At 40.7% G+C, this 25,875-nt stretch overlaps 1 protein-coding gene across 1 annotated transcript in view; it reads left to right on the plus strand.

Annotated features, from left to right (window-relative positions):
- The window catches only part of LOC311275397 (matrix metalloproteinase-17-like), an 87,332-nt gene extending 63,828 nt beyond the window's left edge, over positions 1-23,504 (plus strand). The window contains exons 5-10 of the mRNA XM_084383925.1: positions 7,313-7,489; positions 8,145-8,247; positions 10,161-10,243; positions 10,945-11,097; positions 11,258-11,515; positions 20,636-23,504. Of these exons, the coding sequence (XP_084240051.1) occupies positions 7,313-7,489; positions 8,145-8,247; positions 10,161-10,243; positions 10,945-11,097; positions 11,258-11,515; positions 20,636-20,961 (1,100 nt within the window). The 3' untranslated portion in view covers positions 20,962-23,504. The remainder of the gene's footprint in view (positions 1-7,312; positions 7,490-8,144; positions 8,248-10,160; positions 10,244-10,944; positions 11,098-11,257; positions 11,516-20,635) is intronic.
- The last annotated feature ends 2,371 nt before the right edge of the window (positions 23,505-25,875 follow it).

Raw genomic sequence — 25,875 nt, forward strand, 5'->3', positions numbered from 1 at the left:
CGATACCCATGATTTCTTGTTTTTAGTCATGACCAAAAGAAAATTAAGTGTACTGTTCACTTATAAAGAACCTGCTTGATTGTTATATATGCCATAGGATTTCCACAGTAACTGAGTGTTTTAAATGTCTTGACAGATAATTAGGAAGAGAAGAAAAAACAAGACAAAAGCACTATATTTAAAGTGAATCAAGCAATTTACTTACTGCGGCAAAATGTTTGCTTTGATTTTTGGCAATGAAAAGATGACAGGAAAAAGTCTCTTCCAGACGTGGAAGCAACAGTATAATCTCTGATGTCGACGAACAACTGCTCCGATGACAAATCGATAAGAGAGTGATTTGGACACAAAGACTGATTGATGAGATTTCCAGGGTTGTGGACACTGTGTTGTGCAGAAATGTCAGCTTTTCTATATAGTGAGGTGCAACAGTGGAAAGTACTTGAACTCAATTTGAGTATTTCCGGTTCTTTGCACTTTTGTACTCTACATTTCAGAAACAGTTGTTTAATGCTGCTTGACTGTGGATTTCTTTGTGAAGGACTGTGACTTTATGTAGCTATTGAGTTCCTCCTATCAGTGGCTCTCTAACCCGCAGGTTCCACTGGATACGGTACGGCTGCGTTACGGCTCCGCCACGGCGGCGGAGCTGATCCGTAGCACTCTAGTCTATGTGTTAACTTCCACCTGGTCCGCTGCGCTGCGTGTCTGCTGCGTCCCAGCTCCGGCAGTCCGCAGCCCTGCGGAGCAGATACGCAGGACTTCTATTCTGGCGGACGCCGCAACACAATGCAGCAACTCAGCCGAATTTAGCACAGAGCAGACAGGAAGTCAGACACGAAACAACAACAAGACATCCGGTTGATTTTCAAAATAAAACACTCCGTGTTGATACAAAACACAAAAACCTCAAAAAAGAGACAAATACAAGCTCTTCTTCTAATCCGTCGGTCGGGAACACTTCGTGTTGTTGTGTTTATACCACGTACATATAACTGCGGTCGTGTGTGATTATGTAATTATCACGGGAATTCCTCAGTTTCGTAACTCCAGCTGATCGGCGGAGCTGCGCCGTGGCGGACTCAAAACGCAGCTGGTGGGGGTTGCCGGACGAGAACGACAGAGCAAAATCGAACCGGAGCCGTAACGCAGCCGTACCGTAGCTGTACCGCATCCAGTGGAATCTGCGGGTCAGGCCGCTAGACTTCGATACAGAACAAGAAACATAAATATGGGTCGTAATAAGTTGCTTTCACAGTCAACCTACAGTATATGGTCCTTTTTCTGACGAGGACAGCCCGCAAAATCTGCCTTTTTGTATGGGTTAAACAAACTGATTACCATGTTTTATTTAGTGAGTTGTATATGGAGTTGGAGCAAGTATTTTTGCTAAGCTACGTTAACCAGCTGCTTGCACATAATTAGCAATGTGTGAGTGGTTTCAATCTTTTCCTCTAACTCTCCAGAAATGTCAAACTTTTCCTTGAATATAGAGAATCTGAATACTTCTTCCAGTCCTGATAAGCTAACACTTGTAACGGCCCGTGCAGATAAGGCTTTTTTTTCTGCACTTTCCATGTCAAGAAAAATTATGCTTATTGTATGTGTGTAAATACACAGATAGAGACTCTTTTATTCTCCATGGCACATACTCATTCATGATTGTGGCTAAAACCTCACTGACAAATAGGCTCCCTGGGGTCACAGGCCCACTATGCTGCCCTCCCTACTCCCTAGAGATACAATGTAACTCTTGTAGCAGGGGTGTAGGATGGGTGTGCATGATGTTGACTGTACCAGCCGGTGACTCTGTGATGCAGCCAGGACTTGTGTTCATCTCCATTCTTTGCTGTTGCCCCATTAAAGCTGTGAGCCATATGTTACGGCAACTCAATCTGCTCCAATTAGACCTCACAGCAGGCGGGAGCATTGGCAGAACATGATGGCATGATGGTGTAATAGTTTACAGAATCATCTGCATAGATCTGGGTTTGGTTAATGGGAGCAGGGCAGTGACGGAGGGAGGGCTGAGGGGTCTGTTCATGTCTTAATGACCCGAATCTATTTCTCTTTGAAATGAAAAACATAATGATTAACAATGATTTAAACAACATAAAACAAAGTAAACTCTCTGTGTGAAGAATTATGTTTCCAGCCATGAATTTGCATTAAAGCAGTGGCGGCGGTCTAATAGAGGAAGCCTTCACTTCGAGCGAGGGTGAAACGATGCCGGCTGTGAATCATCCCACTTTGTCCGCTGTTCTCGGATTCAAGGTTACATCTTTCACTCACTGCAATAAAGGAAATGTACATCAAATAAAACACATCAGACTTTTTCATTTTTAAATCAGGCACCTGCCTCATTTTCCCCGGCTGTGCTCTGTTTCTTATGGTCAATCAATGCTAATAAAAACAACCCTGCACTGTATACTGCTGCTTTTGATTTTGCGGCATTCTTTTAGAACCGAATTAAAGTTTATGTGATTTCAGAAACAGATAGTATGCTCGAGAAAATGTTATTGGTATGCTATAAAAACAAGATATTGCTCTTGCTATCTTTCTCCTACTCTTGCTTTGGAACTGAAATGCCTTGAGCAATTTGGGACTTACCTCCAGGCCAAGGTCCTTGCTAATTGGAAATTTTCAAATCTTCTCTTTCATTATAATGCACTGGACAGGATAATAGCTACCCAATTAACTGTGTAACTCTGAAGCTGTGTGGTGTTTTTTTCAGTCTGACATTTAGGCCTATTATCACCCTATTTTTCCAGGAGTTACAATGCAAAAACAATACCTACTCCATGCAGCTCCTACGATTCTGACACAGATTAGTTGTACACTGCATATTAATAGAGTAAATACAAGGATGTGAAAGTAAAATTACTTTTATCTCATCTTACATTCAAAGTGCTCAGTAAAACAGATTTAAAAAACATACAAAATGTCTAAAAAGTGATCAAAAGTCAACATCACTGCCAAAAAGACCATAAAAAGAAGAGGAAGGATAAAATTATGCATGACTTCAGTCTGCAGAGTGGAGGCAAGACAGGGAAGTGAGACATGAGGCAAATGTCAATAAAGGGGAAGGTCTCGTATAGCCTGGGTCCAGACGTTTGAATCCGCCCACTCCGTTGGTTGACTGATTCTGAATATGAATGTGGAAACAGTGTAACACTTTGACAGTCCTGTCTGATATCAGGCAAGGCACCAAACAGAGTGAAATCTGAAAGCGTTTTTCTTCTTCTTGGGACCTGCTTCATCCATTTTCAGCGGCAGACTGAGCCTAGCTGAGGGCTTGAGCGAGCGCAGCTATGAGAGACATGCGCCAGGAAGGGTCGTTTGCACATGATCACCTCTGCCTCCACGTTGGGTTGGAGAGAGGACTCAACATGTTGCAATCGTAATTTCATATTGAGATAGTTTTGGTGAATTCTGGTTACCTATTCATAATACTGGACCGCCAGTGTTTTTTCACGGGAAACATTGTTTTGTCTTCATTTGATGTGTTGAAATTGAGTCTGTTGGTCAGAAAAAGCAACAGGTTGCATCCTTTGTTCTGCCTCGTTGTTTACCCATTGATGGTTTTGAGCCAGATGTGCCTGCGCGTTGATTGTTGCTCATTGTTGCAAACTGAAAATGTCTTAATTAAATTTGGACCATTGATGTGCCAGTCCTGCATCTCCTGTTTTGTACAGCAGCCATCCAGTCTGTTCAGTGGAATGAAGGATCTTTTTTCTATAGCAGCCAACTTTCCTAATTTAACACATTAAATATTCACAAAAGAAGCCGATGCAGACTTAAATTCCTCTCAATTAATTTCTGACATGACATAATAGCTCTTTGTATCCACTTTTCCTTGGCCACATACCGACTAGCTTAAAAGGGAATGTTACATTCAATAGCAGAGGCTGACCAATACATTGGCATTAAGGATTACCTGTCGTCATCCCAGGGGGATAAGTAACAAGGAATTGTAGTAGAGGGATGCTAAAGATATAACTGAGGTAAATCATAAATATTATATAGTTTTTCCATAATAAAGTACCTACAGCTTTATTTTTCATATATAAAACGTTCCACTTTAGTACATATTTGAGCAGCATTCATCAAATGTAAGGTTCCATAACTGCATAACTTAATGATCTGTCTTCTATTTTAGTTTCACTTCTTGGAGCCGAAATGGAGCTCAATAAACTCAAATAATTCAAAGTGCAGAGGTCTAATTTTCCAAGAATTCAAGTTCATTCCCCCTGGGAAGAAGTTATATCAGCATCAGCTTATTTGAGTTTTAGCGAATAAAGTCTGAGCTGTACTGGAGCATGGAATAAAACCGAGCCTTCGCTGTACTTGCAATAATCCGTCGTATACGGTAAGAGTAATGACATCCTCACTCTAAGGGTAAAAAATGCAAGAACAAAATATGTATGTCAACTGTGGCTGCAGATATTGCCCGAGTGGATTTTTATGGAACTCATGAATTATTTTGGTCTCATCAGAACAATTGTTCTGCTTGAACAATTTGTGCATAAAATCGAGACCCTTAAATGTTTTTCCTTGACCATTTTCCAACACATCTTCACACTTAAAAGACTGAATAGATTGAGTGCCAGGGACTCTCAAAACATCATCTATAACCCTTCCCAAAACAACATGACCGTTGCAAGTTGCAGTGACAGGCGTACTGGACCTTGTACTTTGGTTGGCTTTAGGAACTAACTGCTATGTTTAGACTAGAAAACTACTTTCTAGTAATGAACGTACCTTAGTTACATACGTCGCTTCAGTTACATAACTATGTGACGTAACTACCTGAATTAGTCAGAAGTTTAAATAACTCACCGTTGACTGATTTACTTGACCCAACCGTGGACTTGTTGCTCTTAATGACTTCGCCTGACTTCCTCCTTTGCTGCTGCTTTCACAGTCGAGGACGAGGGCGGGCTGCCATTTTCATGATATTAAACTCTTAGAATCAATGTTTGTCTCGGGTTTAATGATTTATAAATCACTTTCACATGCCACCTTTTCAATTCCAATATATTCCCACGCTTGTGATTTAAACTGCAAGGCCGACTGCTGGAATTTATCGTCATCCTCTGTTAATTTTACCTACAATGAACAAACTGACTGTGACTGTGCTGTTTAATCCCAGCGTTTTTAATATAGTTTGACTTGCATTAAATAGTAAAAACAATTGTGTACGTCAAGTATCTCAGTAGAAATATCCTAGATTTATTACGGCACACGGTATTGCAAGGTCATTATACTACAAGGATTCACATCAAATGAAAAAGATAGCCTTTGGCAAGTTGTGCTCCTGCTTCTTTCTATCCACCGTATGGTACGCCATCCTTATTAAACTTTTAACTCAACGCTGCAGGCTATGTTGGTAGCATTCTGGATACATCATGCTCTATCCAAGGTAGACATTCCCCTTAATATATTATATTAGATGTGCATCAGAGTAATGAGATTTTTAATACAATATCTTATGAAACTCTGAAAACAGTTGGATATATGCTGCTCCTCATGCCCTCTAACATTCATCCGTATCATTTTGTTCCTGCCTGTACTCTATGGCTCTCTTTCTCTCCTTCCTGCTCTCTGTCTTTCTGCCACAAGTGTCTAACTCAATGAGTCTTTGCTCATCCACCCAAATCTCTCAGCTCTGACTTTGTCCGCGGGCATTATGATTTTTTCCGTCAGCCTCTGATGGACTGTAAATACGATGACATGGTACCTACTTTGTTCTGAATCCCTGTTCTCTCCCCCTCGATCCCTGCCTTTATCCACCTTTCCTCTCTGCACCATGTGCTCCTGTAGATTAGAGTTGGCATTTGGCTTCTGAACATCCCAGGTGCTGCAAGCACAAGTGCATGTCTCCAATTGTCCTTTGTCTTTTGACAGAGCACAGCGCTGAGATGTTCCCAAGCCGAGGCCAACATAAGGTTAACAAAATACAGTCTTCAGCTTAGCCACTAAGGAACTGTAAGCTAGCTTGGTTCGACACGCTAGCACTCACATTTTTGCAAATCTGAATCTCTAAACCCCAGGTTTTGTCTTGCTTAGCAGAGCCAGACAAGGAGTTTTTGGAGGCTTTGCCTTTTCTTTTTTAGTTGAACATCGAGGGAAATGTGCTTTAATAGCCTGCAGTCTCTTTAGGTGTCTTTCCGCACTTGACTTTTGATTGGCAGCCCAGGGGCTCAGGCAGTATTACCATAGTTATCTCACTACACCACATGCCTAACAGCACTCACAGCCACCAGAGCTGCCTGTCATGCCTCTTAACTTACGATGTATAGAGTTCACTCATGAAAGGGATAAACATGCAAACAGGGGTTGTGGTGGTTCCACAAAAGTCACAAACTTTAAGCAGCAAGGTAAGCTATGTAAGCTGAGATGGCAGCAGTTAAACTTAAAGTAATGGATGACTTATAAAAGGTACTAATGCTGTCTCTGCTTTAGTACCGCTGCACCTCTTTTTTCTACATCCACTGTTTCTTCTGACGACCCAAAAGTTTGCAGAGTCATTTTGAAATGTTGAGAGTGAGGAAAGAGGAGCTGCTCTAAGCTTTTGAGTTTTCAGTTTTCTTCTAATTTATTACGAGGCTGGACAGAAAATATCATTGGAAAGAAAAGATATGCTGTGTGCAGAACTGGAGAGTTTTATTCCAGTTCCAGGTCAAACATGCAATATTAGAAATGCAAGTGCGTGACAAAAAGAGTTTATTGACTTTTATTTTTAGAAATGATCAACTCTGCTAGAACACTAACTAAAAGGGCACAGACCTCCGCCAAGGCCTACAGTCTATTCTTCTAACCACTATTTATATCTTGATGCATCAAAATATGGTTAAACCTAGCTGAAGCCTCATCATCTCAGCTATGCATTTATTATGTGCTTCTAAACTAGAAATATTTCACGTACTCAACATACATTTTATTATCATGTATGTAAATATCAAATGTTTAGACTGAAAAAACAACATGAACATGGCAGCTGTTTTTGCAAAAGTTGTTACTGTATAATCACAAGAAGAAACTGTCACATAAGTGAAAACTAAATTTGCTTGCAGGATGAGTCATCAACATTTTTAATGTTTTCCAGAAAGTTACAAACTCTAAAATACCATTAAAAATACCTACAAAATGGCTATTTTGCCACTGTTGGGCCTGATACTGGCGTACAGATGAGATATGGAGCAAGACAAATGTGATAAAAAGACTTAAACAGCAATTTTCTCTTCATCTTGTTTTTAAAATTGGTACCATTAATGATTCTCTCTCTTTCTCTCTCACTCTGTGTCTTCAGACTCTCATGGGATGGATCTGTTTGCGGTCGCAGTCCATGAGTTCGGTCACGCCATCGGCCTGGTCCACACCTCAGCCATAGAGTCCATCATGAGACCGTACTACCAGGGTCCTGTCGGAGACCCTCTGAAATACGACCTGCCCTACGAAGACAAGGTCCGCGTCTGGCAGCTATATGGTAAGGCCATCTACTGTTCTGTGTGTGTGTGTGTGTGTGTGTGTGTGTGTGTGTGTGTGCACGTGGGACAGAGGGAGAGCAAGTAATTGATGAGCTTTGTAGAACAAGTTTATTGATTAATGAAAACATGCATTGAGTTAATTGGAGCTCTTTATGGCATATGACCTTATCACACTACTCACTGATAAAAGAGAGCAGCAGTGTGCGGTGGGAGAGACTAATGATCCCGAAGACGAGACTAAAGTGCAGGAAAGAATGCTGATGGACGGTGCTGTAAGGAAGAGATGAATCGGACTGAATTAGAAAGAGCGCAGACACTTAAGACGAAACAGAGAGTAAGCTTTTCATGCTGCGTTGGTACAATGAAAGGAAAACAGCAGAATGTCTACTGTTCAGTTTTTCAATTAATAGATTATGTGTTTAATTGGAATAACAGAAAATAGACAAAAGGTACCTCACACAACTTTGCTGATCCCAAGTTCAAACGTCTTTGAAGTGTTCGTTTCGCTGACAGACTTCAAAAGTTAACTGAGTTCAAAAACTCATTGGAATCAAGTTGACATTGATATAAAACAAATAAAGCAGCAAAGCGACTACAATGAATTGCCTTGTTTTTTGTGTGTTTGTTTGATCTTTAATCACATATTCCACTCAGGTGTCAGAGACTCAGTGTCCCACACAAACAGACCAGGCAACCCCTCCCAGACGGCTGAACCTCCGGTCCTGCTCGACCTTCCTGAAAACAGATCCACCCTCCTGTGAGTAGACGATCTGATGCCCGTCTAATGCAACACAGAGAACTATGCTCATTTTCAAATACCTGAAATAATTCACTTCACCCTGTACAACAACATTGTTCATTCTCTCCAATTTTCTTTCTCTTCTTTTCTGAAAACACACACACACTTGTGGTTCTTCCTTTTTAATGCTCCCTCAGGCCACTGTTCTGTCCAGCTGTCTATCCACTGCCTCGGTGCAGATGGTGCAGCAGAAGCTGTAATAAATGTCTCCTATAGATGAACACAGACAGGCAGGTAAAAGTGAAAAGACTTACTAACTGGCCCTAAATACTGCAGTGCAGAGCCGCTAGGACTGGATTCCCAATTTTTTTCTGCGAGACAAACCCCAGCAGCCCTGTCAGTAGCACTCAAGGACTCCTTCATCGACACAACCTGTCCTGTTCAACTGTGTTACTTTGACTTGATTTTAAACTGCCCTTTGTCTAGCTGTTACTGATATAATTGTGGATCTAATGTCAGGTGTTACAAAAAAAAATTATATAAAACAATGTTTAGGTCAGTTTGTTAAGTGTCAAGTGTTCAAACGCCCTTAAAAAATGTTAACAACTTGACGTGAGGGTGGAACTAAAGGAAAGATGATGGGGATGTCAAAAGCATGAGAAATCCTTATGTAAGGACCATGGATACAGTAGCTGTAAAGACATCTCAGTTGGGACCAAAGACTTTGACAGACCAACAGACCCGCTCTATATGCGCAGCAGTACACAGCACATGAACCATAAGTGAATCTTGAGTGATGACCTGAATTTAGAATTCAGTCCTTTGTCTGCTTTTTCACACGATTCCTCACAGCAGTCACCAGGCTGTCATGCTGCTACCGCTCCTTCCCACCAAGAAATGTCTTATTAGTATTATCTCTATATGTCTGCGACTGTGGCTCGTATATATATATATGATAGTTTTATAATGTACATCAGCAGAACAATCAAGCTAAATATATTTTTGGATGTATATGCACTGACCAACACATTTGTTTTGTTTTTTTTATCACCTTACCATAGTACTACCCTTAATAAGTGTGATATGCTAATTACTATCAAACATAACTGGGCCTGGTTGCTTTGCAAGTGAGCTAACTGGACTCTGATGTGTCTTTTGAATTAGCAGGATCAAGAGAGGGCAACTTGCCTCGGGAGTGATCAAACTGTGTTTCTAACTACACTGACAACAACATCCAATGCTTGCTGGCCTCCATGCATACGCTCACATTAACATACACAGACTTTGCATTAGTTCAAAACTAAACAGGCATTTCAAATCTGAATTTCTTCACTAGTATTTGCCCTTCAGGTCATGATGCATGGAAAACTGGATTACGTTTGACATGGGTCACAAATGCCGACTGCTAGGCAGAGGTGTCGCGTTAATAGAGCTCTGAATGGAGATCTTTGTTGATAATACGAGGGCGGCCACCCACTCACAGTGGCAGCCCTGTGGTGCTAATGGCTTCATCATTGGCAGGCTGACCACGTCAGTGCTTTAAATCACTTATTAGCCCCAGGGATAAATGCACTGGGGGACCTCAGCATGTCAGCGTGATAGCGTTTCACCTAATGTTTAGCCTTTTTTAATTGAAGGAAACACATGCACACGCATGCACACAGTCAGTCTCCCTCAGCAGGTGGGTGCAATTATCACATAGTTGGGTTATTTTGTATGCAAATGGCATTAACTGGCTTGGGTCTGTCCGTGAACTGCATACCTCAGAATAAGTGAGTCTGATTAATGTTTTATGTATAAATAAGGTAGGTATGATATAGCCTCAAAAGCTCAATGTTCAAAATATGAATTTCAAGCCAGTGTCTCTTAAACTTTTCCAACTTCTCTTTCTCCAACTTCTCTTCCCTCCGTCCTCCATTTTCCCATTTCAGTCTGGCGCGAGATGCCCCCGACAGATGCACCAGTCACTTTGATGCCGTGGCCCAAATAAGAGGGGAGGCCTTCTTTTTCAAAGGTATTCAGGCTTAAAATGAGAAAGTAAACAAGAGAGACAGACAGACAGACAGGTAGATAGAGAGTGACAGTGAGAGAGAGGAGGGAGAAGGATGTGAATGGAGAGGAGATAAAGTGGAAGAGTAAGGGACATGGGGCTGGGCACGGGACAGAGCGGTGGCTCCAGGATCAATAGAAAGCCAAGCCATGTGTGGCTCCCAGGGCTCGTATCACAGGCTCACACACCACCACATATTCTGCAGTCTAAACAAAATGGTCCCGCAGGGCCCAGACTGTTTTGCTGTATGCTTGTTATCTGCTGAGCTTGGAATGGATCTTTTTGACTTAATGGTCAAAGTGGCTGGTATATTTATAGAGAGAGATTCCATTCACCAAAACATGTGAGATAAAGTCATCTTGAAAATGATGTCTTAAAACATAACAGTACATAATTCATATTGGCTAATTTTCTGCCTCATACCTAATTAGATACATCTCAAATCTTAAGAACAAGCCCAGCTGCTGTATTTCTTAATACTCTTTTCACAGGTAGATAAAAGTAGCCAAAGGTAAGAAAATGATTATCTTTTAAAGAGGAATCACTTTAATAGTTGTCTCGATGTGAAGGCGTAGTAGGTCCATTACTGCAGGGAAAGTGCACTGCGTTCTAACTAAACATGACTTGTCTTGTTCCGAGCTCTAACCACTTCCTCGCTGTCACAGGAAAGTACTTCTGGCGGCTGACCCGAGAGAAGCACCTGGTGTCTCTGCGTCCTGCTCAGATCCATCGCTTTTGGAGGGGCCTTCCACCCAATCTGGACAGTGTGGATGCTGTGTACGAGAGGCCAGGGGACCACAAGATTGTCTTTTTCAAAGGTAAACTTATCTCTATCTGATTTGAAGTTTATTTTAGTTTAGTTGACTGACTACCTCATATCAGGCACAATTAGCAGTGGTGTATTTTTTAAGGATACACTCCAGATGATAAAGGCTGGTCTCTCCCTTAAATTGTGTCTTCTGTGTCCACCCTCCTCAGGTCTAAAGTACTGGGTATTTAAAGACAATAACGTAGAGGAGGGGTATCCTCGTCCGATCACTGACTTTGGCCTACCCTCGGAGGGAGTGGATGCGGCCTTTGTTTGGCTACACAACGACAAAACCTACTTCTTCAAGGACAACCACTACTGGCGCTACGACGACCACCTGAGACATATGGACCTGGGCTACCCTAAAGACAGCACGCTTTGGAAGGGGCTGCCACCAAACCTGGATGACGCCATGAGGTGGTCTGATGGTGAGTAGCCATAAAATCAACACTTTCTTTACTTCTCATTTATACTTCAGCTAACTGGCTTCATTGGTTCTGTGCTGGGTGGTAAATTCACAAGAAGATTAAGTAAAAGAAAGGCACTCAGAACATTTTTATCTTTATGCTCTGTACCTATAAAGTTAAATGAGTTTTAGAAATGAACCAGATTTTAAACACAAACAGATTTTCCTCATCAGTGGAAAACTACTCAAAAAGTGCTCACAGGTTTGCAAAGTTTTATGTGGCAGGAAGGAAACTGGAAAGTCGAGGAATAAATGCTTCACTCAAGTGTTCTTAACGTGGAGTTGGAAACATTCATTTTATGTGAAAATTACACTCAAGCAAACTGTCGGTGCTGAATTTGGCAGAAGTGGACGTGAGGCAGCAGTCGCTGGCAGCGCCACTTCCAAAGGCCACAAACAATTAGCTCAGTTTATCTTTGCATAAATCCAATCCATTTCATTACCTCCAGTAAAATTTGGAAGCTTTTTCAAAGCTGATGATTGTTGTCATCATTCTTAACAAATAACTGCTTACATTATCTGATGTGAGTGAATACTATACACTACCTGCACACACACATGCAATATGTCAAATTTATTCTGGCTCTTTTATTTATTATTTTGTCCACAGGTTTTTATAACACAATGCTTGCTGCTGCCACTTACAAAACAAAAATGTCGTAAATTGATGATTAAATAATCAGGAAAAATCATACTCATACTTTTTTTTATGTTGAAGTGAAGATGAAGATGAATTGAGGAGTCTCACAGCCTGAGGAAAGAGGCTGCTCTGTAGTCTGGATGAAGGGCAGTGGATGCTTCCGTATTGCTTGCCAGACAGCAGCAGGGTGATCAGCTGTGGCTCGGTGCTGTTGTCTTTCAGTGCAGCCCACTCGCAACTCAAAAAGTTGGCACTGTATGTTTCTGCAACCCACAGACATATGTTAGATTTTATACGTTTTATGTCTATCATTCCTACAATACATGTCATACCATGTTCGGATAACATGAACTGACTTCCATATGAGTAGGAGGAGGATTCTTGCTAGGCGAGACGGCTGCCAAGCCACAGACCACTGTTCAAGAAAGCATTTCAACATTTTGAAGCACTGAACCACCGGGTATTTATAATGAGACGTCTTGACAATTACAGTTTACATGTCTAAACCTAACTTGACCATAAGCACATCAATGTGTTAAGTTGCAACATAAAGGAACTTTCAACATATCCGTGGTTTGCAGAAATATACACGGACAACATTTATTCTGCCGACTGAGTTGTTTAGTATCCTTTGGGCTCCCTGATGCTCAGTAGATGGGTACCAATCATGCTCTGGATGGTTTTAATCACCCGCAGCAGAGCCCTCCTGTTCTGGGCTTTGCAAATCCCATACCAATTTGGTATTATATAGATATATAGGCTTTTGACAAGTATGGTGTATCCATACATAATAACAAATAGTCATTGACCCATAAAAAGTGAGCTGTGGTCATGAAAAATGAGCAGTACAGCCATTTGTTCTACTTTAGGGATCTTTTGGATACAAGGAGCTCAAGTCTCCAGGCAACTGACTTTTTATATTACAGACCTACACAATCATAAATAATAAGTGGCCCACAGAAAGCGAGTTGTGGTTATGGAAAGTGAACACTATAGCTGTATGTTTGCCTTTAGGGACCTTTTGGATGCAAGATGCTGAAGTTTCCAGGCAACAAACTTTTCAGATTACACACTGAATCAGTCTACCAGAAAGAGGTTGTAAGACTGAGATCTCGGCTTGCCAACAACAGCCTTGACCTTTACACCGCAAACACAGAGGAGAGACGTGTTGGATGTAGTGAATCCACAAGCCGGTCTCCCCTTATTAATCCATGTTGCCTCTGTGAGTCGGTCAGATACGTGGTGGGAGCGCTATTTGAATTATTCTTAAAATGGAATGACAAGATTACTAATCTAATCAAGGAGGTCTAACTGAGAACCTTCCTCCTGCATTAACCTCTACACTGTAGATCCATCTTGTGATATGACTTTGAAGAACTGAGCAGTCAGTCAGCTTGTAGTTGTCTCCTGTAAAAGACCTGAATGACGCCAGAGTCAATGCCGATGAAAGAAACTGCTCCTTTTACCCTGACCGGGCAGCCATGCATTTTACAGACTGCCCCCTGGTGAACGACCTCAGTCCATTAGCCCTCACACTATCTGCTGCAGCATCAGTTACTGCCCTGCAGCCATCATCCTCCTCAGCCAGACCTCCAGTCACCATCGCAGTGGCTCCTGCAGACACACACCAGTAGCTACACCATAAACATCAATTTAAACTCACTGAACTATGCAAATATGCAAATAGAGAGTAATTTGAGCTATTCACACAAGTAACAGTTGGCTGGTGATGTTTTCACCTTGTGAGTGTGTGTGTGTGTGTGTGTGTCATCATGGCAAAATGTGGCACTGAAGACCACTTATGTTGTGGGAACTACCACAGAATCAGTTATGCCTACTTTGCCAGGTGTTCATAGGTCTACCTGTCTGTCTGTGGACAGATTTTGACAGTGCAAATGCGTCACAGCCATTAAACATGCAGTCACAACATTTTACAGTGTGTACTCGAGATCAAAATGAAGGCTGAAGAGTTTGAAGGTGGGCGTGGTCCAAGCAAAGGGGGGCAGAAGTAGGGGCATGGAAGCTATTTTACACCCCTGGCCCACATCCATGGTCCTGGAGACACTTATTGTAGCAGGAACTACCACAGAAGCAGTTTTGGGTACTTTGCTAGGTTTATATTTCTGTCTGTCTGTTTTTCTATGGATAGATGTTGTCAACATTATAGCATCACAGCTGTGTCAGTCACAAAACTCAACAGATATGTAGTTGACATAAGTATTGAGTAGTCATGGATCTGAACATGAACATGTTAGTTTAGTTGTACCTTACTTTCCTGAATTGTATCTATTGGCATGTTGACTTATTTTGAATTCTGTAATCAACCCATAAATATGTATGTAAATACAAATCCCAGATCTGTAATCATTTGTCAGACGTAATGTAGGTGCTAACTTCAAACAAAACTCATTACGTCACAACAATGTTATGTGTTGAAAACTTGCATCTTGAAGTAAACAGGATCACAAAGGTAGGATAGTGCAGAAACAAAGTGACACCATTCACCCTATTATAAGACACTATACCATCAAACTGATTTTGAAGCTGTTATTTTAAGGTAAAAAAGTTAATAATGTTGCTTTAAGTAGTTTGCGGAAAGTTGCTGGGTGTGTAAATAGGCATCTGTTTGCAAATATGAGATTAGATAATCCTTTATTAGTCTGCCGGAGGGGAAATTCAGGTATTAGCAACACAAGGAAAGAAATAAGATTAATATAAAATAAAAAATGTTGTGCAAGCTGCTACAACAGGCTGCCACTGGAGCGGTGCCATCTTTGAAATGTTAAGAAAATATTAATTATCCATAAATAATTACATATTTATAAGTACTATATTACTTATGTATTTTTTTCCCTGCAATAAATCAGTTAATACTGTTTCAAGATTTGTGGTCTCATCTTTACAATGCAATGTAATGGGGAAGTCATGATTCCAGTTTGGCTTTGAACTTCCACATGCACAGATTACAATGTTGATCAGAGAATGCTAATATGCTGAAAATTAGGCCTGCCATGGTCAGTAAATGACGTCGCAGACTAATCATTTCAGCTTGGTGCTGTAGCTGTTTGTCGTGTTTGGTTGCATCAGTCTGTGTTTGGCTGAACCACATGATATCTCTGGCATAATTTGTCAGAGTGCTGACTGTGACTGAAATACACAACATAAGAAGCTGAGATGGACATTTAGAAACAAGCTTTTATTTCATAAAATACTCTGCACTTAGCTCCAAATAACACTGGAAAGGTGCATTCACAGTCGCTGTTTTTATCATGCAAGTCATGTGATCCTTTGTTTTAAGTGGAAGACAAAAATGATAATTATAAAGTAGAGATTTGAGTATTCATATGGTCTTAGCATTAACGCATGCCAGTGTTGCAAATAGCTTTTTTAATTGTAGTTTTTTTTAGTTGAACCCTCTTCTCCTCATCATGCTGCTCAGTTTGGCCATTCACTCTGCAGCTTTTCGCTGAGAATAACACCATTTTATCAGCTCCCTGGTTGTCTGTGCTCATCACTTTGAGCTTGAAGTGTTTGTTAAACTTCCATGTTTGAGTACCATCTTCACACAGACTACAGCTTGCAGCATTTGAGCTGAAGTTGTGTCTCAGTGGCCACAGAGAAGACTTCTCTCTTTTTGAGAGTGTCCTACTCATCTCTTGTCACTGAGTGGTCGCACAGGAGAAGTGTTTCATTGAGGCAGCATGGATACTGCCTTCTGTTCATATATAATTAAACTGGGTCCAGGATATGATTATAGCCTGTGAAATTTCTGAAACCCGTCAGGGAAGAATTGTCGGTGCCAGATGGACGACACGAGGATTGTTCTCTGCGACATGCCAGAAAATCGGCTCATAGGTTTTATGACATATGGTCAACCACTGACCCAGCAATTGACAGTTGCTTGAAAAAATCATCAGCCGTCCCCGGTGACCTTTTTGAGGCATAAATCAGCCAGTTATAATCTTTGATCAGTGCAGCTCTGCTTCGTATTTAACTCTGAGTCAGAGGTAAGACTTGTTTATGCAGAGCAAGAATAAGGGAAAAAAAATGGTAATATTACCGGGGTTTGTTCAACACTGTGTGGCATTTGCAATACAGTTACAGATCTACATTTCCTATGATGTGTGTGACACACACAGAAGATATTAATATCAGGTCCCAGAGCTATGATACATGCTTTACCTGCCTTTGTTGGATGTTTCTAATTAACAAGCGGAGGTGGTTGGAAGAGAGCAGTTTAATCCAGTACATCTGTTTTGTGGGACAAAGTTTGTATTTTCCTCTGCATTATCTCCCAGATCAAGGCATCAACCTTTCAGAAGTGGAGCCTCTGTTCTTCAGCAGCCACATTAACAATATAGATTAGAGCTGTTTGCCCACTTTTTGCATGGGTTGAAGCAGTAATACACATTTGCAGCTAATTTAGATTTAGTAACAGATGCTTTGTGGCTGTACTTAAATTTGGTTGGTTGTTTGTTTGTTTGGTTGCTTGGTTGGTCAGCAGAATCACACAAAAACTACGTAAGGGGTTTCAACGAAACTTGGGTTGAGGATGGGTGTCTGCCCAGAATAGACCCTGTTAACTTTTTGGTGTGGATCTGGATAACGGGAAGAATTTTACATGGAATAGTGCATGGATCCAGGGTGTTGAAATTTAGAGTGACAGAGGGCTATCGAGTTTGATATTGGATTAAGCTTGAATGAATTAAACAGAACTGCTGGACTCTTCTAGTTTTAAATGTCAATATAGCCAATCTCACAGCACAGCTTTTGACTGCTGTTCGACATTTGATTCTTTTCAAATTAAGGACATGGCAGATTTGTTCAGAATTAAGGTCACAGACGACCTTTGCAATTATTACAAATTACTAGAGGTTCAGAGGTAATATGAATCATAAGAATGGGGCACAACAATCCCCTTTAATTCAATCAAGCCTAATCCAATCACCTTATATCAATATAAATTTTAACAACCCATAACTGCTCAACCATAATTCAAGATCGCCAGGTCTAGGATCCGCATCAAATTGTACTCAATCATAGATATCAGCCACCTAGATATGCTTGATTCTTATTTAAGAAAGTGACAAAAAAAATCCTGGATTGGCATCATTAAAAGTTAATGGGGCCAGTTTCAACCGAGACCCATCCTTCGTCCAAGTTTCATAGAAATCTGTTCAGTAGTATTTGTGTACTCCTGCTGTCAAACCAACCAAAAAACAAACGGACACGGATGAATACATACGTAAAAAAGCCCAAGGTTATATTCACAGGTGATATTTACATCCAACAATTTACTTTTAAACCTTTTCCTAACCTTCCACTCTCTTCTCGTCTCGTCTTGCTTCTCTGGATGTACAGCTATAGCTTTACAGTGGGGACGTGCTGTAATGTGATCGTTATTGGAGCGCGTCATGCCTGAATCTGCCGTATCAGTAATCTTTACAGACAATGTGCATCTGTGCCTGTAAAACACCCTGGTCTTTTACCTCCTATAAAATGTCTAGTGCCTTCGATAAAACCCAAGCACATATATGAGAGTGAATATGTGTGTGTGTGTGTGTGTGTGTGTGTGTGTGTGTGTGTGTGTGTGTGTGTGTGTGTGTGCGCGCGCGCGCGCGCGTGCGTGCGTGTGTGTGTGTGTGAGCTCACGGCGGGCCCTGTGTAATTATCTGTGGAATTAACATGGCATTACTGATTATGAGGAGTCATTATTAGTGTGCACTGGAAAATTAATTGTAATAATAAAAACAACAAATCAAATTTACAACTGAACTGTACGAATTTATACAGTAGAAGTCCCTGAAAACAAACAGAAGTTGTGTCTCACCACATGTAAAGAAATGTCTGCCTTTCAAGCTTCCTGGTTTTCCTTTTAAATGTATTTTGATAGGGTACATACCATGTACAGTTTTGTCTGTAGCTTAAAACTTGGCATTTTTATTAATAAGCCCACTGAGATCTAGATTCCCTGGACAAAAAGGTTTGAAAATGAGGGCTTGTTTCAGAACTTGATTTAATGAATGTGCCGCATAGGACGATGTGGAGGATAATTGTAGACTTAATGAATCACAAATGAAGTATGAAATAAATTAGAAGCGCAGCTGTCATACATTAAAAGTCTTGAAAGATATTAACAGTAATGAACATGATGATTTTCATTACTTTGAGAATAAAATAATAAAAAAAGAATCATTACAGCCTTATCATCTGGGGACAAACTGATTTTTGTGAACTGACCGTTTTTAACAGGCCATAATGTTCACATTTATGAAACAGGCATGCATTCACATGCACACAAACACTTCTTTTTATTTGATGACTTGATAGCGTGAAGGTGTGAATGAACTGAGAGCATCCATGCTTTTCTATCTCCACCAGATAAATGGCAAATGGCATTGTGACAATCCCAGGATAGAGAAATCACCACAGCTGAAGCTGACATACTGGAATATCCAGCTGTGTCTATTTACATAAACACCATTGTTGACAACTGATGATGTACAAGGGTCTTGAAGGGTTGTTTAATTTCATAATGGCAGATTTCAACCACTTCCCCTTTGTTTCTGAGGGTTGGGGTAAAAATTAGAAATGGCATTGAGCCTTGAGCTCCATACCAAATTTCATCCTCAGGGGGGCAAAACTGTGGCTGTGTGAAGTGTGGAAAAATGTTTGTAGACCAACTGGCCAACAGAGAGACTTATAGAGCTGCTTGTTGCAGATTTAAAAAAAACAAACAGTTTAACCCTATCAGTGAGAAGGACTCAATGAATAAGGTCCATTGATTGAGACTTGCACAGGAAGTGGCTGGTGTTGGCGTTGATCTTGCTATCAGTCAACATATAAACATATCACAACTCTGATACTGTGAGCAAATGAGCCTTCTTGGTTGTTCCACTCCTTGCCTGTTGTTTTGGCAATCCAAGCCATTAAAGTTTGGTTGTTCCCATTCTCTTTAAAGGGGCAATATGTAAGAATTTGAGTTGAATCATTCAAAAAAATTGCTAAAATTATTGACAGAATGTGAAGAAATATCAATTTGGAAATTATGATGTCTATGTTTTGTGTTGCAAAGATATCTACTGAAGTTAGCATGCTAACCCGCTCGCTCTGACCTGTCATGGTCCAAAAATCCTGTGTTAGCAGTACCTCATAGATTCACTTGTTAGTTGTGCTACTGTTCTGTCATGACTGAAATAAATCCGTTGGAATTCTCATTAATGAAATTTCGCTTAAGACTTAATTGCCATCATAATAACCTGAAAAGGAATATTTGAAGCTTATGGACAAAAATACAGTTTTGGGCCTGGGGCTGAAAGAGTCAAATATAAATCTGTTGTGGTGTAAATCAAAATTTAAAGGGTAATTCAATTTCAGACCGAACCGTTTCGAGATTATATTGTATATTGAATTTGTTTTGTCTAAGAAAAGGAGCATAACATTTTTTTTACTGGCTTGGTCCTGACATTTCCTTTGACTAGACAAGGACCTTATCCGGAGTTGTCCCCAGGTGCTGGAGAAAGGTTGCCTGCTGTTCCTAAGCAATCACAATAGGTCAGATGCTGAGTATATATCACCTTCCCAAAGGGATTAGCGATGTTTGCTTTAACTTGCATTTATTTTGGCAGCTTCTACCAAGCAAATCCCCTTTAATGAATGCCTCCACCATTTGGCTGTACAGATTAGGCTTTGATAACACACTTGTAGGTGTTCAAAACTGGCACGAAAACAACTAATTAGCAGGAGGTACTCAGTCCTTATTTCAGGCCACTCTCCATGGGAGTGAAGCAACATCACCTCTCTCCCCTGCAGCAAGTCCCAGCTGAATGTGTGGAAGCCTCTTTTCCCTGTCAGGTGTTAAGAGGTCTGTGTTGTGTCTGAGCTACCGCCAGCTTCAGAGGTCCTGCTCCAAGCGCTTTAATGTGTGTGTGTTTTTGTGTGTGTGTGTAGGAACAAGCCAAAAAAAAAGGAAAAAGACCGAATAAAAAAAAGAAAACAGGGATAGTCACAACCAAATCCCCAATTCTATGAAAAGAAATACAATTATGTGTAAGTGTATATGCAAGAACACAGATTCACATACAGCACACCTTTGGGCTGGGAAACTGGAGCCACTTCAAAGTCCGTATTTGCCTTTAGGCTGCATCCACAAGCCCAGGAAGAAGAGAAAACAGAGAGATGGAGATGGAGTGACAACTCACTGTGAATAGTGAGTGAGAAATCACAGGTTTAAGAGATGGATAAGAAGTATGCTGACACGGACAATACTGTAGGGGAAGAAGCAGCAAAAGAACAAATATTTTTAGATATACATTTGTCTTTCTCAATAATCCTGCTAATATTTTCTGTTTGCTGTATTTTGAAACCTAATTTGCATCCTTGGCAAACACAAAAGTGAGAAGTTATTATTTTTTTCTCTCTTTGCCCTCTCTCCCTCTGAAGGCTCGTCCTATTTCTTCAAGGGGAAGGAGTACTGGCGAGTGCCTGGCAGTGACATGGAGGTGGAGGCAGGTTACCCCCGCCTCATTGCTAAAGACTGGCTTCTGTGCACCGAGATGCAGTCGGACTCTCCGGACGCGGAGCCCAAAAGCACGGAGACGAAAGGCAACGTGCACCAGCAACCGGACCACGCAGAGAACGGATACGAGGTTTGCTCCTGCACCTCGGACACCGCCTCGCCTTTAGGCGCCCGCCCCTCCCCGTCTCCCATGTGGCTGCTGCCACCTCTCTGGACGCTCTCGCTGGCCCTCCGCTCTGAACTGCTATGATGACCAAGCCCAGGACAAGAAGAGACTCACTCATCAAGAGACTCTTTGGTGGAGGGCCAGTGGACACTATGACAGTCTAAATACAAACTGGAACATTTTGTTCATATAAATATCAATTGGTATGTTTTTGCTATTATTTTGCTGTTATTTATTTCACATGCCATTTGATGGTCATCTAAAGCGCCTTGCAGTATGGGTAGTACATACATACAAACATACATTCATAATCATATTATCATACTAGAATATATCATGTAGCCATCAATCCACTGACAACTAGAATGGCACTCTGTAGAGCGCATACCCCCGCCAAGGCCCAACAGTACCCTTTAATTCAATCAAGTCTCGATAGCCCTGTATCACTCTCAATTACACCCATTACTGCTTCAACATATTTCAAGATCCCCAGATCTTGGATCCGCATCAAACTGTACTCACTCATAGATACCAGCCATCTAAATAAGCCTCCTTTTGATCAAGATCCATGCATTATTCCCTGAGAAATTAACAAAAACCTCCCTATCTTGCAATATTAAAGACAGTGAAAAAAAATTCTGGATCCGCACCAAAAGTTACTGCGGTCAATAGTTTTTGTGTAATCCTGCCTACAAACCAACCAACCAACAAGCAAACAGACACAGGTGAAAGCATACGCTCCTTGGCGGAGGTAGTAACAATACTAGTACCGTGCGTTACAACTTGAGTGACACAGAACCTGAAGTTCTATCCCTTAGTTTCCTCTTGAATGGCTTAACTGTCTCATTTTTGCAAGGACGATAGTTGCTCGGGACTGTTCAGAAATATGTTCGCATGATATACAACAATATTCAAACAGCACCCAACAAAATTACTTTTTTTCTTGTAGAAGAAGTTTACAGCAATAATGAATGACATGGTGGGATGTAGACAGGTCACTGGGGAAATATCATGTAAATCGTCAATGTACATGTTTACTTTAAAGGGGCGTTGTTGAACTGTAGGACTGGCTGTCTCTCATGTTTACACATACAATTGTAAACATATTACTTTAAAGTACATCTAAAGCTCAACGTTGGTTTTTGGTTAACTCCTATTCTTCGTATCAAGAACTCAGTCTCTGTTTGTTTATAGGCCCCCAAAAAGTTGCATAGTCAAATAACTTGAAAATATCAGTCCCATTCTCATGTCTGCTAAATATTAAGCTGCAGCTTGCAGTTAGTTTAGCTTAGCTTAGCATTAAGACTGAAGAAAAGGTGAAACAGCAAACTGGGCTCTGGTTTATGGTAACCAAAAACAGGATGTGGTTTTACAGTTATGTACCAATATATGGATTTTGTTGCAACTAACAATTATTTTCACTATTAAAAATCTACCAATTATTTTCACTATTAAAAATCTACCAATTATTTTCATGATTAATTGGTTCATCGTTTAGTCAATAAAACGCAACAAAAAGTGGAAAATGCACAATTTCCAAGAGCCCAAAATGACGTCTTCAGACTTCCTCTATTGTCCAGCCATCAGTCCAAAACCCAAGTACTCTTCATTTACTATCATAAATGCCAGAGAAAAGTAGCAGATCGAACCAGCAAACGTTTGACATTTTTGCTTTTTAAAATAATCAGTTCAAATTTATTTTGATTGACACATTGATTGATTGTTTAAACTCTAGAAGACCTACTAATCAAAATGTTATCTTTAACTTAAGGTTGGTAACCATGATCGATAATGTAACCTTTATGGTAGAGGGCCACCAATCCTACAGAAAGAGTCACCATTTAAATTCAGCATGACAGGAGGAGTTGCCTGAAAGACTCAACCCAGGGCAAAGACTGACACTCGCTATATAGATACTGTAGTCAGACGGGTGACTGACAGCCCGGCGTCTATCTCAGCAGACAGGTAAAGAGTACCCTGGGATGTAGTGTAGATAGAGAGTTAGGTTTCCAGATGAATGGCCCCATGGGATGTTGACAAGGAGACAAATGAATGGCTCGCATGAATGTCGACAGGTAAGATGAATGGCAGCCTAGGCTGTAAACAGGTAGACAGGCGAATACCATCCAGTACACGAAGGAGAGGGCTCACTGAGCTGTGGGAGCTGAGGCCTATTAATGTCTCCACGTATGACAGAAAGTTAAGCGCTTCTCAACACCATTTTCCTTAACGCCATTAGCTTAAATCTCTTACCTGCCCTCCCACGCTGCTCATGCATCTCCATAAATTCATCGTTGTCAGCCTCCAGTTCAGAAGCATTCCCTGCCATTATCAGATGCAGTATCGGTTTTGTTGTATCTTTTGTAATGAATATGGATAGATTGTGATTCCATATTGCTTTGATCAAGATTATAATTCACGGAGCCTTTTGTTTTCCTCACCGCTGGACGACTTCCTTCGTCGATCCAAGCTCATTCTGGTGACGTCGTTACGCAGACCTCACTACATAGCGTTCAGATTTATTCTTGCTGATATATTTACCTACAGTTTAAATATAGACACAGATATATTTGAGTTGAGATGTTCCATGGTTAGTGCAAAAACCAAGTGGACTGTGTATATTTCGAGGTGTGTTTTCTAATGTAAAATATTTTTGTAGAAAAATAAAAAGAATCTGAATGACTCTCTGGGCTAACTGTGGTCACATGAATGTGTGTTTGGAGTACTCAGTGTTGCGGCTGTGTGGGCTGTAGTGTGTAATTATTTAGTGTCATTGAAAACAAGCCCAGGCTTGAAGACAGATGAAGGTAACATGACAGCTTGCAGACACCAACTGGGAGCTGCTCTCCATCACTGATGTTCTATAAGCGTGGTTTCTCTTGTAACGGTCACTGCTGTTCATTGGGAATGCAAACCACGTCATGTCAATCACAGCACGCACACTCTGAGTTATGAGCAGCTTTTGCTGGCACCTGCATTTTTTTCAGGGAAGTACATCAGAGAGGTAATGTCACCTGAATTCACAAAACATTCAGCGGTGCGGATATGGTTTGGTTGGAGATCAAAGTGAACTTTGTGGGTGGCAGACAACTAAGATAAGTGCGTACCACAAGTCAGTCACAGACTTCAAGCTCACTTCAAAATCACAGCAATTAAATTAACAAAGAGGCGACAGACGACTTCTTCCAGATTATGCGCAACAAACTTCAGTCAGTTTTCAGGTGAAATAAGTTCAACCGTTATTTCTGTCGTCCCCGCTTGACAGCGTGTTACAATACCATTCTGTGTTCTGCATCCCGAGATTACACGCATCAACACAATCGCCCTTGTGTTTTGCTGTAATAGGTTGTGCTTTTCAATATACTTTTTTTTTTTTTTTAAATGCTCATGATTTATTATCATGTTAGTTACAAACAGAATCTATTGTTATTCCCCCTGCATCTCCTTTTGTAACGCCTTGCAGGCCCGGGGTGTGACGCCGCTAAGAGCAGCAATTTTTCTTCCCTCCTCTTGACACACTTGAGTGGTGTTAATTAACTGGTGTGGCTCGGCGGCCACCAAGGGGAGCACCTGCTCCCGAGGGCAAATGCAGCAGGACGGGGTCACTTTTCAGGAGCTTGTCCAGCTGATCCTATTTGAGCTGCTACTTCAACCAAACCTAATTGTTAGAATTGGAAACGTTTGCAGCTGAAGTGTAATTGACATTTTTCCAATTGTGTTTTTTAATAGAACTGTTTAATTTAAAGTGATGGTTTCCAGAAAAGTGATTTTCATCAGCAGTCCCACATTCACTGTATTGAATTAATACATCACTTGATTGGCACTCTAATAAATCTGTGACATATTTCCAGCCAGGCTGGTTTGCATCATCGAAATAGACATATTATGCTCAGTTTCATGTTTTATTTTGGGTTACTACTAGAATAGGGTTTGGAGAAGAAATTCAAACTCAGAATTTCAATATTTTATTAATGAGGTTATAACACAAATTCCTTTTCATAACTGAATAAACAAGCTGTTCTCAGAGGAAAATAAGGTCCCCAACACTAGAAAAAACACTAAAGCTAGAAAGGTGGCAGGGTCCGACACATGTAAACAAAGTAAAACAGAATGAAGTTGTGTTTGACTTTAGGGTCAATTTGTTTGTTCAGTTTATTCAGTCATTATTCAGTGTCTGTGGGAGAGGGGAGCTCCCGTTGAGCTTTTTAACTGTGAAGACCTTTGACATGCATAAGAACTAGGGATGCACAATATATATCGATAATGAAAAATTTACATTATCAGTTATTGGCAGATAATGAAATTATTAATGATAAATAGCACTGATAATACAAAGCCAAATTGCTTTAGTTGACCCAGGTGCAGCATCTACAGACAGTATGTGGCAGTATGCACCTCTAAAGTTGGTTTGCCAGCCACCAATAAATACAGAGAAGAAGAAGAACAACAACAATGCTGTTGTCGCGTTCATGACATAGAACTGCTGCCACACGTCGTCGCTGGAGTGGGAGTTGTTTTCCAAGTTCAGAAGAAGACAACACAACTGTAACTAGCAATATGCAAGTGTTTGGAGAGAAAGTCTATGAGTTTACCTCAATAAATCTATGAATACCCATATCATGCATCCCTAATAAGAACCTTTATAAAACAATGTCTCCCGAGGCTCTGAACTGTGACTTTGGTGTCAGACGACCTACAGCACAGTCAGAACTGATACATTACAAATACAAACACAGAATCCACAATTCATTCATCAGGCGTAAAATGTTTTACTTTTGTCCTTGTATATTTCATAAAATGTCATGTAAATGAGCAATAATCATCGTGTTATGTAATGAACATCTGGCTGGAACCCTTGTGAAATCACTGATACAGCTCTGATGATGATGTTTGGGTTTTAGCAGACGGGCAGAGAGAAAAATTTAAGAAAAAGAGAGGGAAATTAAAGAAAGATAGGCACACAGACGGACAGATGCAACAGACATTTGGCAGCTACGG

The sequence above is a fragment of the Pagrus pagrus genome, assembly GCF_965226575.1.
Source record: "Pagrus pagrus genome assembly, chromosome: 19".
Taxonomy (NCBI): Eukaryota; Metazoa; Chordata; class Actinopteri; order Spariformes; family Sparidae; genus Pagrus; species Pagrus pagrus.